The following is a 15634-nucleotide window of genomic DNA, read 5'->3' on the forward strand; positions in this document are numbered from 1 at the left end:
AAATAAATAGCACAAGTCCTCCTGCCCGGGTCCCAAATGCCCCAGAAGATGCTAGGGTTCTATCAACTGGCCGGGGTTAACTTGCTTCTGTGCCACCGTCCTTTGGAAGAAAAGGATGTGAGCTGTATTAATACACAGTCTTGTCCAAAGAGTGCTGTCTGGGAGACGCTGTGCAAATCATCATAAGAGCTGGGGCTTCGGCTCCCTTCCCAGCCACGGCAGCTAGTGCCCGTTTAATGCAGCGGCCCCATTTCTGCCAGGGCTGAAGCCCAGACAAACGTTACTCAGTGAGGCGACAAGGCTTCGTAAGCCAAGCGAAAGTCCGTGTGACCTCCTCCAAGCCAAGCAAGAAGCACCAGCCTGGAACGGAAGGCACCATTGCATTGCTTGGCCTCTCTCTGGCAAATTAGCCATCAGACTTATGGAATATAAGCTACTGCTCAAGGGAGCCCCTCCTGCGGCAGAAGAACAGGACCGGTGTAACCCGAAGGATCTCTTCCTGTAAGTCTTTAAGTGGTTACCCGGAGTGGAGCCACAGGAACATTTTTTTTTTCCCCTTGTGTCTCAGACTGAACAAAGGGCAGTCGCTTTAATTTGCTTTCCAGAGTAGCTCGTAGGTGATCTTTCTTTTCGTGATGTGAGTCAGTGGGCTCTCACGTGTGCCTAAGGGAAGGGGGAGAACGTGGAGCATGCAGACAGGGACGGCAATGAAGTGAACTGTGAAGAAGGTCCTTTTTGCAGAGACTTCTGAAGCTGACAGTGGCTGTGGGCACTTTGCTTTCAAGTACAGACGGTCCCTGACTTACGATGGTTTGACAATGTTTCGATTTTACGAGGGTGCGTGAGCGATACACGTTTTAATGTACCGCGTGCCTGGAAGTTTGAATTTGGATCTTTTCCCAGGCTAGCGATATACAGGGCGATTCCTCTCCTGTGACGCTGGACAGCAGCTCCCCGTCACCCCGAGATCACCCCGGTCAGCAGTCCATACACCGACCACCCGCCGGTGCCCGTTCAGTCTCTAGTTTTCGCTTTGGTCAGCACTTTGTTACAGAACAGGCTTTGTGTGAGATGATGTTGCCCAACCATAGGCTAACGTCTCAGGTAGGCGAACAATTTCAAAGAAAAGGATCTGGTGCTACCCTGCTTCTAATCCAATATTACAGTTCAAACGTCGCTGCCAAATTTCGGAGAAGAACCCTAACATTGGGATGGAGCCACTGCTCCTGAGTCTTTTTGCCAGGCCTCCCTTGGCTCTGGTGGCAACCACAACATTACCCCTTCGCTCCATCTCCCCAATTTCCTTCCCTGCCTGTGGCTCAGTGACCATCTGCCTTCATCTGCAGCTGAAAAATGAAATGGTGGCGCGTGTGGAAGGCTACATGGGAATTTACAAAAAGCAGCAGGTTTCATTCCAAGCTCTTGCATTTTCTTCCGCCTTTTCTTTTCGGCAACACTTGTTTATTCTCTCACTCCGCCCCTATAAAAAGAAATCTCGTTAGCCACGCACAGAATGCCGGCACCCCAATTCAAGGGGATCGGGTTACTGAAGGCTTTGCAGAACAATTGTCAGACAAAAAGGTAGCCGGTAAATTCCAAGGAAATTAAATACCTTTATCTTGAAAAACACAGGCTCACAATCGGGCTTCAAAGGAACATAAATACACCACCAGGCTGTGAAAATCAGGGTCCCCTTTCAAGGATGGAAAAGAGGCCAGTGGTATTGACTCACAAAATCCTTAGAGAGCAGGAAGTTTGCTGTCTGGCACAGCGGGAATGAAAGTGTGAGACATCTTAGCAAGAGGGGGGGTAAGGGGTGGGTGGGGGATGGATCCTGGGGCTGTTATCCTCTCTGTCTCTTCTCAGGGGGCCCAGCCTGATTATCCCGGTTCTCTGGTTTCTCTGGAGAGAGCCAAGACGGGAAATCTGAATATGGGAGTTTAGATAGTGTCTCAGAGAGATGCTTGCAGAGGAAGCCTCTCCCTCATCCAATCAGATTGATTGCTGAGAGACGGAGAAACTCCCGGGGGGTGCCAGAAAGCACGATCAGGAACAGAGGTAGACGGTGGTCCGGTGCGTCTGCATCCGAGGAGGTCAGCCACTCCGAAGGCTGCAGCCCAACTTTGGATACTGAGCCAAGGTTAAGTCGATAAAGCATCGATTCAAACATTCGATGGAACGTTGTCAAGGAGAGAAGGGAATTTTATAAGCGGAACTAATAGGACCCTCTTTCTGGTCACTCTAGGTTGGGGGAGGGGTCCCAGGAATGAATTCAGTCATCAAAGTGTCAGGGTGAGTTCTGTATCCCTCTCCCTGTAGCATCAGGAACCCTGGTTCCAGGGAGAGGCGGTGTGGGCTGGGGGTAAGGTCTCGGGCTCTGGCTTCAGTTTGGATCTGACACTTCTTACTGGCCACAAGACCACGGACAAGTTAGCTGACTCCAGAACCTTACTTGCCTTGTCGGAAAAACAGACGTAAACACAGTGCCAATTTCACAAGGCAACTGTTAGGATGAAATTAGAATGGTTAGCCTGGTCACCTTGCTCATAGTAAACAGTCATGAAGGTCGGCCCTATTTTTATAAAGAACATTATCTGGGTAGTCAGAGTTATGTAGATTTCACACCTCTGCCCTGAAAACGCGGGCCACTTCGCTTAAGTTCCTTGAATTCCTGTTTCTTTAACTGGAAAATGCCGACAGTGAGCCTTCTTCACGGCGTTTTTAATGATAATTGAATGAGATAGCACATGTTTTTTAAAACCGAGGCGCTCACGCTCATATTTTGATAAATTGTAAAGTGCCTCCCCCAGGCTTATGTTTTGATAAATTGCAAAATTTATCAGATGCCTCTGCCATCCCTCTTCTATCTCGTGTCCATTCGCCTGCTCTCTTTCCATCACTGTCTCCAGACTCAGCCAGTTCTAGTCAATGAATGTCACAGTAAGAGTAAGTGGCATGCCTACTGTCTCACAGTCCTCAGTTGTGCAAACCTGACTAATTGTTCTATGTTTTCTGGGAAGGTCATACAGGTCAGCTCCCACATGGACTCGTGAAGTTGCTATTTACAATCAATAAGTCCGTGGAGATGAGACCATGGAAGCCATTTGCATGGATGTAGGTGAAGGTGATTCCGAAATAGAAAGCGCTGGAAAGTCATATCGGTCAAGGAATTCATGTTCTCGTCAAGCGTTTTCAGCGTGGAACTTTGCACAGCACTTCAGCACACAGCGTAGGGCTCGGGTCAGGGAGGTTTCTCAAGAAAGATATGCTGACTGTTGTTCAAGAGTAATTATACTCTCCCTTGCTGGGATGCTGATGCTAGTCTCTCTTTGTACCTACCTCTGTGGCTCTTGTGGCCTCTGCCTTCTTGCCTCCCAGGCTAGCCCTGCCCCTTCCTTGTTCAAAAGGAACTTCCCTGCGTCTCAGTCGCACATTTCCCCGGTGCCATCTGGAGGTATTAGAGGGTGTTAAGGCCTGAGACGCATGTGCCCCTGAATCCAAAAGGTGATTATTTCCAGGTCAGAACTGATGGCAGAGCAGTTGGGTGGAGATTCCAGTCGATCACCGGTACTCCCTTCTAGGTTGCCATTTCCCTCTGTTAGTTCTAGAGACACGGAATGCTGTTTGTTGGCATTTGCCAACTGTAATTTGTATTTGTGGACAAGCTATGAGCGACACCGGTGTTAGGATTGAATCAACCAAGACTTTGCAGGGGGAGTTCGATTCTATGTCAGTTAATGCAGTCTCGTGGCTGGGGCATAGCTGAGGCTCCGAGACTTACGTGTCAAGAGAGGCTCTGTCTGAAAGCCATCTGTCTAGGTGGCGTCTGTGTGGGCCGTCTGAAGAAGGGAAGGGAGGGGTGATTAGCGGGCCGTCCCCTCACAAGGGCCGAGGCGGCTACGAGCACAACGAGGCTACAAGGGCCTGTGGTCAGACTGGAGGGTGCCCATGCCGGCGTAGAGGCTGTGTGCTGCGGAAGGCATTTGACTTTAGCAGAATGACTGATGACAGTATTAAATGGAACCACTGTGTTCTCCTAGAGCTCGCTGCCTGCTCCCGCTCCATCTGTTTCTCAACTCAGGCTCTGCCAACAATCTATTCTTGCTTCCACTTTCCAGTAAGTTCCTAAAGGCACCGGTGGTACACAAGCCTCGCTCCTGGGTGGGGAGGCCGCTCAGCCAGGAATCGGCACTCTTGAGCCAACAGCCATGATTGACACGCTGGCCCTGAAACACGAGAAGCTGAGAAAGAAGGACCGTGGGGGTGTGTTGGGGACTCATGCTTTCTACCCGCATCCTGTTAAAACCTCAGCTCCTCCGAGAGGCTTTCCCTAACCTGATCAGACTTCTCCCAGCACAGATCGCCTGTCTGTTTATAACCCTCCCCAGTTCCCTTGCACCCGCCTGGGACCCGGTACCATCGGTCCACGTGGTAGGTTCACCGTCAGTGTTCAGTCCCACCTTGGCCAGCCACTCTGTGCAGTCTGGGCCTTCTGCCTCTGTGATCAGGCTGCGAGCACGCGACAAGGGCTGTCGCACTTTACTATTATTTCAAACTAAAATGAATTAGGAATGAATACATTTCACAGTATGGATCCAAAGCTTCTGATAACGCAGGCTTCCACATATGAGGTGTCTTTACCCTCTTGCTTTCTGTTCATTCTTTCTGCAGACATTTATTGGGCTCTTATTATGGGCCAGGCCCCATGATGGTGGAGTTACAGAGTTGATCCAGACCTGGATCGTCCCCCTTATGGAACTCACAGTCTAGCGGGAAATCCAGATTTATCAGGTTAAACGAGGGTATTATTTTATGCAACGTTAGAATGATTCACGGTGCATTGTCAATGAAACACCAAAGCGGTATAACTCACAGAGCCAGGTAAGATGAGCTAAGTCTTGAAGGAAAGGTTAAGGTTGGCCTGGTGCGTGTCTGGGGGCTTGGGGGGGTAGGCTCCAGGGAGAGGTACCAGTGGGAGTAAAGGTACAGAAGGTAGGGCGCTGGGAACAGAATGCTGTGCGCGGGGAACTGGGAACAGTTACTAGAGATGTTACTGCGGTTGGATTTTAGCATCTTGGAAAGATCACTCAGGCAAACTTAGTGGAGGGTAGAGTTGAGTTATAGGACTACAAGCAGGGAATCATTTTGGAGGCCTCATGCAACAGTCCCAGCAAGAAACAGTGGGAGCCTGAGCTAGGGAAGTACTAGCAGGGTAAGAAGTTGAAAAACATGTAGGAGGTAAAATCACCAGGACTTGGTATGAGCCAGTGCAGGAAGGAGAGACAAGAGACCAAATTCAGGAAAATGAGAGAATGTGCCTCAGGGCAAGCGGAGGCACCGAGGAGGTTGCAAGAGAGCGATGTCTTTATAAAAAGGCAAGAAGGGAGAGTGCTTGGCAATCCCAAGTGCCCCAAGAGGTCACTTAAGATCAGGACTGGAAAACTTCCAGTAGGTTCGAAACACACTGTTCGTTGGTGACCTTGGTGGGGGTGGTTTTGGTGATGCGAGACAAAATCACATGGGGTGAAGAGTGAACAGGAAAAACAAAAAGTGAATTCAGAACAGAACCACTTTCTTCTTCAGATACCCAGGGCCTAAAAGCTTTTCAAGAATCCAAAATTATGTTTGAGGTCTGAAAAAATGTATTAGCTCTAACACGCAAAAAGAAACGGCAAAATTAAATTAAGACATGTTTAATTAAATATCCCCAAAATGTAACATTGTTTCGACTTCATTAATTTTTAAATTTAATATTCATAAAAACTTCATTACATTTAGAAACAATTTTTTTGCTTAGATTTTTTTTTTCTCGCTTTGCAAACATTCCCTGGTATGCGCGATGATTGCTGAGAAATCACAGCCCATTATAAATTAACTGTTGCCTGCTACTCAGCCACGTCACGAGCAAAATTTTTAAAAGGCATTGAACAGGAGATGTGGGTGCATTTTCTTCTTCTCGCTTTTATGTGAGACGGGGCCTCCAAAGGTACGCGGTTTTAAGGGCTTGAAAATGTCTTAAAACAGTTCTGATATAGACAACTGTTTCAGAAAGCTTGGCCAGGGAAGGAAGGAGAGAGAATGGGTGTTCACTAGACGGAGTTGGAAGGGGAAGAAAGGCTTCTTATTTTTCTTTGGGGATTTTTCCTGTATCAGGCAGAACTATCGCAAAGTGATCAGAGAGTCTTCTAGTACCTCAATGGTCACTTGGGGACTCCGTTTACCTGGACAGGTGGATATCCTTGGGATCACTGTGGTCACCTTCCCCTTCACCGAGGCCCTCATCCGGCCTTCTCCACAGGGGCCAGCTGGAGGCTCTGGTTCATCCATGAGGCTCAGATGCACATCTGAACACCCGGCTCTCACCACCCCTTAACCCTCTTTCTCAAGTGTCCCCCTGTGTCTGCCCCGTTCACCTGGATCCTCATGTTCCCATGGTCAAAAACTTTCTGCCCAAATGGTCCCAGTAACCTGGGGCTGGTGTTCAAAGGAACCCCAAGCATCTTCCTCCTGGAAAGTAGAAATCTACTCCAAACCCTCTATGCCTTCCCTTATAATTGATTTTTTAACTACCCCGCTGTTTTTGATTATTCGAAATAGAGGATTCATATCTGCACTGGTTTCCAAAAGTCAACTGCGTAGACCTGCAGACCAAAGTATAGAGTCCTTGCGATGCATTCGTGGTGTAAGCCGTGGTAGCAGATTATCAGTGTGGGCGGGCACTGCACCCAGCCGGGCTGTTGTAAAAACAAAACAAAAAAAGCAACACTTGAGGCTTCGTGAGAGGAAAGCCAGGGAGTCTTGAAATGACTAGGTGGGGCTATTTTTCCAGCTTTCCAAGGTGCAGAAAGTAGTGTCGGATTTCTGCTCCTGAACTAGGCTCATTTCTTAGTGTTGCATGAGGCTGGCTTTCCCTGACACTGACATAGCTCCCTATCCCCTTACTGATTAAACAAACACTCAAACATGCAAGCAGTCTAGACCAGCCCAGGGTGTAAGCTACCCTCCTGGCATTTTCCTGGATAAAAGATGCTTTTTGATTTATGAATGTGGCCCCTGGGAAATCGGGGTCTCATGTGCTTATGACACTGCCCCTAAGGTTTGGGTTTCTCTGAGACCAAGCAAAGCATCCAGTTATGTAGCTAAACGCAGTGTTCGACACTGTGGAAATGAAACAACCTACAAATATTTACTGAGTACGTGCTGTGTGTCATGGTAGGCAGCGAGGAGGCAACTGGGAACTGCCTGACTTCAAGGAACTTAGTCATGTACATTGCTTCTGACAATACCAATCTGCACACTCATTTTAGGCCTGGCTAGAAAAGAGTCACTGGTGAAATGTGTTTTAAAATGCAGATTCCGGGGCTCCTGGGTGGCTCAGTCGGTTGAGTGTCTGGCTTCTGCTCAGGTCATGATCTTGCGGTTTGTGGGTTCAAGCCCCACGTTGGGCTCTATGCTAACAGCTCAGAGCCTGGAACCTGCTTTGGATTCTGCAGCTCCCTTTCGCTCTGCCCCTCCCCCACTCATGCTCACTCGCGTGCACGCGCTCTCTCTCTCTCAAAAATGAGTAAAACCATTTAAAACATTTAAAATGCAGATTCCTAAGCCCCATCTTCAGAGACATGGATTCCATAGGTCTGGTGTAAGGACTAGAAACCTCTATTTTGAACAAGCTTCCCAGGTGGTCCTGTTGGGTAGCCCAGTTTGACAAACACTGGTCTGGAGGGATAAAACGTTTTACTGTCTAACTAAGTAACATGTTGACGCAGATAATGTAAACGGAATTTTTTCTACCCACAGTGCAGTTAAAACAACTGCTTTATATCCAATAAACCCAGTGTTACAGAGATTCACTAAATTTTTTATGAAACGTCTAGACTTTATAGGTATTTTGCTATCATGTCTGTAGGCTAAATCAAATTTTCACTAATCCGTTTTGTTTTCTTTTCAGAAAAAAAAACCTTTTTAATGTTTTTTTTTAATTTTTTTAAAATGTTTATTTTTGAGAGAGAGACAGCGTGTGGGTGGAGGAGGGGCAGAGAGAGAGAGAGGGAGACCGAGAATCTGAAGCAGGCTCCAGGCTCAGAGCTGTCAGCACAGAGCCTGATGCAGGGCTCGAACTCAAAGACCGTGAGATCACGACCTGAGCTGAAGTCTTGAGCTGCCCAGGGCACACCCCTCATGTTTATTTATTTTTAAGAGAGAGAGAGCAGGAGCCGGGGGGGGGGGGGGGGGGGGGGGTCAGAGATCGAGAAGCAGACAAAGGATCCAAAGAGGGCTCTACACTGCCAGCCAGATGCAGGGCTCAAACTCACGAACCATGAGATCATGACCTGAGCTGAAGTCAGTCGCTTAACCGACTGAACCACCTAGGTGCCCCTCAATGACCCTTTTCTTAAAATGACCTTCCCCTCCCACCCCCAGGTGGCTTTTTGGAGACTTCTCTCTAGTCTTCTCTTTTTGTAACCAGATCCCTTCTCCCCTCTTTTACTCCATCAATGCCGCTCCTTTGTTTGTTTGTTTGTTTCAAAAGAACTCTATCAAGGAATATGTGTGTAAAGTACCTACACGACTCAAGTTCTGGCTCTGTAAATGACCTTCAGCATCTTTGGTAGGACAATAATGTCTTCCAGCCCTCTTACGTTACCTTTCGTTTGTTCTCACTTTCTTACAGGACTGGGAATGGAGAATATTGGTGGAATCTTTGTGGTTCTTATTTGTGGCTTAATCGTGGCCATTTTTATGGCTATGTTGGAGTTTTTATGGACTCTCCGACACTCGGAAGCTACTGAGGTAAACCTTCAAAGGGGTACGACCTGTAGTGTTGGCGGGCGGGCTCGGGCATGTACAAGAATCATTTTTTGAGACCCCATAAAAGGGTGGAGTGCCCACGAGACAGTGCAGGGGAAAGAATCTCAATCCTGAGGGCAAGAGATCTGGGTTCATGCTTTATCACTTACTAACGATGCAGCCACAGAAAGCGCACTTAACCTCTGAGCTGCAGATTCTTTTCCGAAATGGCCCGGCAAATACATATGGGATGAATGTTTTATGCCCAACGAAGCCTTCTACACCTACAATTTAAGACGTAGTGTGGCAGAGAAAAACAGGCAAAAGTACCAGGCTGCCAGTGGAAACCGTTGACGTTAGTTCTTGGATCTTTAGGATGTTTTTAACTTCCCGGCAAAGGTGTTTAGAGATACCCCAATTTACGTGAGCCCAAGAATTACGTCTTTTTTTCCCCGGGGATTTTGAGTAACTTTAATTCCCGAACCTGTGGCTTCGCAACTGGGTTAATGTAGATTTCCCACAGACTGAAGGGTCTGGTTAGAAGGAAGAAGACTGTGTCCTTTTCTGCCTCAGAGAAGGGGCACAAATCCTTATGTGCTGATGGCATCATTCGGCTTTTAAAGTACAGTAGCTTCTCTCTCGGTTTCTCAACCCTAGATCTCCCTGAGCCTCCTGGCTTCACTGATGCTGGAGAAACAGCTCCTAGCAGGACATGAGTGTACGTGGGCCCGTCCATCAGTGGAGTCCAGCCTCAGGCGGGGGTGGGGGTGGGGGTGGGGGTGGGGGTGGGGGGAAGGCTGTCAGTACAGCACTGCCTGCTGGTCCTTTTACTTTTCGTGCTCAGCCTCTTTCCCATACCCACTACTACTTCCAGACCGGCACCCACTCCTCACATCTCTCGGCCCCTCCGTGCACAGAGGTTGATTTTATCTCCCATCTCCCCAGGAAATCAGGAGTGGGCAGCCCCAAGTTACAACTCCCGCTTAAAACTCTACCCACAGCTAAAACCACCCCTGCGGCCCACCGCAGATGCTCCCGGGCATCCCTCTCTCTCTCCCTTGGTCCCATCTTTCCTTGGCTATTCTAGGGTCCTGCTCGTTCTCCCCTTTATTTTTGCTGCCTGCTGACTCCCCAAAATCTCAACTTATGTGCAAGTTTATCCTCTGTTTTAAAATAATAACAGGATCACTGTTGGTCTTGCGCTGTCTTTTTCCCCTCTGGCTGACCAAGGTGATCCGACTATCTCAGTATCCATTTCCGGACCTCCCAGCCAGTCCTTAATGCAAGGCAGTCTGGCTCCCCCCCATCCCTGCACTGAAAGGTCATTGCTAAGAGGTCTAACCCCTCCCAGTGGGCAAAACCAGAGAACCCATTGGGCCTTATTGGACCTCAGTGTGCCCCTTGATGAAGTGGACAGTTCCTTCCAGGAGCTCTCTCCTCCCTTGCCTTTCCCGGCACCAAGCTTTGTTGGTTCCCCTCCTATCTCTCCCTCCAGCTTTCCTGGCTTTCTCTCTTTGTCCACAACTAAAATGGTGGTGCTACTTACTTGGTAAGACTTAGTTCAACCTAAGTGTTCTTCTCCCTGTGAAGCTTTTTCTCGTGCCTTCTGCCCTGGACGAGAGGAGCTGATCATTTCTCCTCCTTTCCATCACCACTATGACCTGTGCACTGAGCACTCCTACACTGTGTTGCAATTATTTTTGGATCTGCCTTCCTACTAAACACTGCCTGAAAGAAAGCACCGTGTCCTCTGTCTCTATATTTCCCCCCAAAGCACAGCGCTTGATACGTAATTGGCATCCAACAAATGAGTGTCTCGCCACATATGATAGAGTAGGCAGGTGGTATTGTTTTAGCTGTCACAGTCATTATTAGAAGCACAGAGATGTTAAGGGGCTTGCCCAGAATCTCTGATATTTAGTAACACTAGGAGGTCCAGAACCCAGGTCTTCATTCTTGATGCTGGCCATATCCCATCAGGTGATACTACTTCTCTGTAGCTGCTTTAAGTAGAGGATCTGTGCACATTTGGTTATTCTCCCAAGAGTTGACCCATGGTCTGGATGTACCTTAAAAAATTCAGCGAGGACTTCCGAGAACCAAAATGAAGAGTAAAGTCTCTGTTAGCTATCTGGCTATGGTAGAACAACTGTCCTGTTGATAGAACTGGAAGATTGGAAGAAAGACCATGAAAGAGCGGGTTTCTTCTTCCATCAGAGTCCAGGAAAGCATCCCTTCCAGCACAGAGTAGAGAACTAAACTGAGCATACATGTGCTTTGGAGTAGGTGGGTTTAGGTTCAAAATCTGGGTCAGCCATCGATGAGTCAAGTAATTTTTCACAAGGTAAATAACTTCTCAGAGCCTCTGTTTCCACATCTGTGAAATGGGTATCATAGACATAGCAGCGGGAGTAGTAGACGTAGAAGTGTAGCAGCAGTAACACGGGCTTGTGATTCTTCACCCACAATTCTGAAGCCTAAAAAGCTTAGAAAGTGCCAAGTTCTTTTTATAAATTTGATGCAAAATGCATTTGGCGACAACATTCGAACCAGTGCAAGGCTAATGTTAGTATTTATGGTCTTTATCTCACTCGGTGTAAGGTACATAGGCTTTGCTACATAAATAACTAACGTGCTTTTTCCAGTTTTATGGCCAAATAATTGACATACATCATTGTGTAAGTTTCAGGCATACAGGATAATGATTTGATTTCCACCTATTGTGAAATGATTACCACAATGGGTTCGGCTAACATGTGTCATCTCACACAGATACAAGAAGAAGAAAAGAAGAAAAAAGGAAAACCAGTTTTCTCCTTATGATGAGAACTCTCAGACTTTACTCTCTTAACAACTTAAAAAAATTTTTTTTCTCTTAACGTTTGTTTATTATTGAGAGACAGAGAGAGACAAAGCATGAGCATGGGGGGGTGGGGGCAGAGAGAGGAGGAGACACAGAATCCGAAGCAGGCTCCAGGCTCTGAGCTGTCAGCACAGAGCCGGACCCGGGGCTCGAACCCACAAACAGCGAGATCATGACCTGAGCCCAAGTCAGACGCTCAACTGACTGAGCCACCCAGGCGCCCCACGCTTAACAACTTTTAATGTGCTTGAATATATAGAGTCTGCCCTAGACCCCACGGGGTATGACGTGCAATATATTCTATGTATGCTTTATCACCTCTCTAAAATCTAAATCATTCTTTTTTTTTTTAATGTTTATTTATTTGTTTTCAGCGGGGGATGGGCAGAGAGAAAGGAGAGAGAGAATCCCAAGTAGAATGCAACGTGGGGCTCGATCCCACCAATTGTCAGATCATGACCTGAGCCGAAATCAAGCGTCAGTCGCTTAACCCACTGAGCCACCCAGGCGCCCCTAAAATCTAAAACGTTCCGAAACATAGATGGACCAAGGGTTTCCTATCAGGAGACTATGAACCTGGAGAGGTGATTGTTGTTGCTTTTGTTACAGTGATTATCATCTCCAGCTATACCCAGTTGATCAAAAGAATGAGTCTTTAGTTTGAGAACAGAGCATTCCTGGAGACATGGCTTTTTTCAAATACTTAACAGACCTGCAGAAGAGGGGATATTTATTTATTAGGCTTCAAGTTACAAATTTAATTGGGATCGATGGACGACAATTTCACGCAGAGGGATTGTGAGCTCAGTAGAAGGAAGCACCATTTCACGGGCTATCTCCCAACATGGTGAGGACGTTATCTTTGGAGGCCTCGGAACAAAGACAGGACAACCAGCTGGCAGGACTGTTGACCTCTAGGGTATGGAGGGCGTTGGAATGTTTAGTGGCAGATGGACGGAGGGAGTGGGTTGCAAGGCCTTCATGTTATCTTCATCCCTAGGATCATGTGATTCTGAGACACGGGCCCCCCAGTCCCCCTCCTGCAGAGACACGCAGGGGACGCTCGAGAGACCCCCAGGGGCTCTTTCTGAGAGGTTAGGCTGTGACCTCCTCCTTCCCTCCAGGTGTCCGTCTGCCAGGAGATGGTGACCGAGCTCCGCAGCATCATCCTGTGTCAGGACAGTGTCCACCCCCGCCGGCGGCGCGCTGGGGTGCCTCCGCCCCGGCCCCCCGTTCCCGAGGAGCGCCGGCCTCGGGGCACCGCCACGCTCAGCAACGGCAAGCTGTGTGGGGCCGGGGAGCCGGACCAGCTGGCGCAGAGACTGGCCCAGGAGGCCGCCCTGGTGGCCCGCGGCTGCACACACATCCGTGTCTGCCCCGAGTGCCGCAGGTTCCAGGGCCTGCGGGCGCGTCCGTCGCCCGCCCGCAGCGAGGAGAGCCTGGAGTGGGAAAAGACCACCAACAGCAGCGAGCCCGAGTAGCCTCGGGGGGCGCCGGACACGCGGAGGCCAGGTGGGGAGGCGGGAGGGCGGGGGGTGGGGTGGGGGCAGATGCTGCGCTCCGCAGGGAGCCCGGACTTGTACAGCGTCCACGCTTCTCCCCGGAGCCTGGATCCAGGAACTTGACACACAGATCGGAGAGCCTGACGTCCCAGCCAGAGCCAGCGCCCTGGTCCGGGAGCTGGGTCCACCCAGAGACGTTGCACCCCGAGTGGCGAGGGGACGCCCGCCCTCCCGACCGCAAGGACCCACCTTCTCCCAGTGGGCCTTTCCCTCCCGCCAAAATTACAGAGTCTGGGGTGGGGGGGCCTTGCCCAGACCTGTCCAATGAATTGGTGGAACCATCAGTGGAATTCTCCCCTAGGAAGGGGCCATTGTACCTTGGGTCTAGTTCTTACAGGAAAACAAACAAATTAAACTAAACAGGGAAGTTTTTCTTTTCTGGATTTGTATATTTTTGTTAATGCTCTCTTATTTTCCTTTTCTTCCCCCCCCCCCCCCCCGCCTTTTCTTCTTTGTTGTCTTCTCCGTTCTATTCATTTGTTTGGGATTTTGTTTTTGTTTTTGTTTTTGGAGGGGGAGGCTGGGTTAGGGAATGGAATTCTAAATAATCCCTGTTTCTTTTTCCTAAATTTTAGGATTTGGAGCGGCCAAGTGCGTCTGATTTCAGGTGCTGACCTCTCTCTTCTGAGTGGGGATTGGGGATAATGGGGAGTATAGGAGAAGAGTCTTGGGAAGAAGGAGGTGGAGAGTCTCAAAAGTCCATTAAAGTAATTTTTTTAAATGCCAAAATCCAACCCACTCATAGTTTACTCAGAGAGACCTTGAAACGCCTGGGATTTCAGGGGTTAATATGTCTTCTCTTTCTCTTTCTGACTTTCACTATGACCGGGTTCGATTTGGTCTTTTGTCAATGTGATCTCTAAAGAAGAGAGACAGGGGAGGAGAGCAGAATGTACAAGGTGTCCTGGGGCCTTGCTTAAGGAGCAGGGGCAGGTGATACACTTTTCCCACACCCTGGCCTTGGCTTCCCCCGGAGCGTGCTGTTCACAGGGAAGGAAGGATGGGGCTGCCCTGTCGGTATGGTGCACACTCTGTCAACGCTATCTCTTTAACCAAACCCAGTAGCTGCCTGTGAAGCCAGATCCCCTAGGCTGTCACGGATCGGGTGATTTCTTAGATGTGAGACCTGGGTGCAAATGTGTGTGTGTGTGTGTGTGTGTGTGCGCGCGCGCGCGCGCTGTGTGTATTAAATGGAAAGACCTTAAGTAATCCAGAATTTGCCAGCTTCTTTGGAGACAGGTGGGGTCTCACAGCTCATACACTGGCCTGGGGACTCTTGAGTCCTACCCTCAGCTTGGGCAAAAGTCCCCTTGCGTGACTTTAAGTAAAGCATTTAACTTCTCTTCCATCTGCAAGATCTGAGTTACCGATGCTTTCCAGGCTAGCAGATGGCTGCTAGTTACTGCTGTACTTGTGAGATGTTCGCAGGGTACGTACGGAGCGCTCATCTGATGGGCGGGGTGAGGCTCCCCAGCCGCTGCTTCACCTTGACCTTGACCTTGACCTTTGCTTGGCTTCACCAGTTGGGAGTTTCACGCAGAGAGTCTTCACTTTCTGATGGAAAACAAATTCTATGCAATTTCTGATTGTCAACTTCGAAAATCCAGAGGGAGAGAGAAGTAATCAGCCGCTCCCAGCCCCACCCCCACCCCCCACCACCTTGAATCAAACTGTCCTCACATTTCTGTTCTGAATGTACTAAAATAAAGACATCTTTGGAAGATGCTGAGCTTAATTCCATGGGGGTTTTTTTTGTTTTTTTGTTTTGTTTTGTTTTGTTTTGTTTTTTACCATTTGGGTAGGTTGACATCCACCCAACCTTGGGGGGAGGAGGGGGGGGCGCAAATGGTCTCCTGGTTATTCCTGTAAGGGATGCCAGTGTTGTCCTAGGCTGACCTTCTCTGTCATGAATCTCAATTTTTTTTCCTTTTCCTCTTTGACCATCAAATAAGGACAAGCTACAAGAGGACACGAGTATTTTTTTCCACCTTGCCTCAAGTCCCACGGATTTGGTGGGGAGGACACCGCAGGCCCCCTGGCCGCAGACCCCAATGGTGCCATACTGCTCCAACCCACAGCTTCATCGCTTGCTTCTCACAATGTGGTCCCTACTGTTAGATCACATTTGGGGCAGGAAGGGTTGGGTATTTTTTTTTTTTTAAACAACAACAAAAGAACCAACCTCATTTTTATGAGCAGGATATCTTGATCAATAGCAAACGTTTTTTAATGGATTAGGGAAATAAATGTCCCCATGAATCATTTATAAAGTCTGTTTCTTTCACTGCGTGGAATAAAGATAAGACTGACAGCGCTAGACAGTTTCTATTAGCTGCTGGACTATCGCTGCACCTCACTCCAGCTGGTGAGTGAACCTGCACCCAACTAGTTGTCTTCCTTGGTATGTCTCCACTTTTTATCT

General features: G+C 48.6%; 1 protein-coding gene across 1 annotated transcript in view; it reads left to right on the forward strand.

Annotated features, from left to right (window-relative positions):
- Nucleotides 1-13131, forward strand: part of GRIK4 (glutamate ionotropic receptor kainate type subunit 4) — a 305096-nt gene extending 291965 nt beyond the window's left edge. Inside the window, exons 19-20 of the mRNA XM_047878295.1 lie at nucleotides 8672-8790; nucleotides 12775-13131. Of these exons, the coding sequence (XP_047734251.1) occupies nucleotides 8672-8790; nucleotides 12775-13131 (476 nt within the window). The remainder of the gene's footprint in view (nucleotides 1-8671; nucleotides 8791-12774) is intronic.
- Nucleotides 13132-15634: the final 2503 nt, after the last annotated feature.

Source organism: Prionailurus viverrinus, chromosome D1 (assembly GCF_022837055.1).
Source record: "Prionailurus viverrinus isolate Anna chromosome D1, UM_Priviv_1.0, whole genome shotgun sequence".
Taxonomy (NCBI): Eukaryota; Metazoa; Chordata; class Mammalia; order Carnivora; family Felidae; genus Prionailurus; species Prionailurus viverrinus.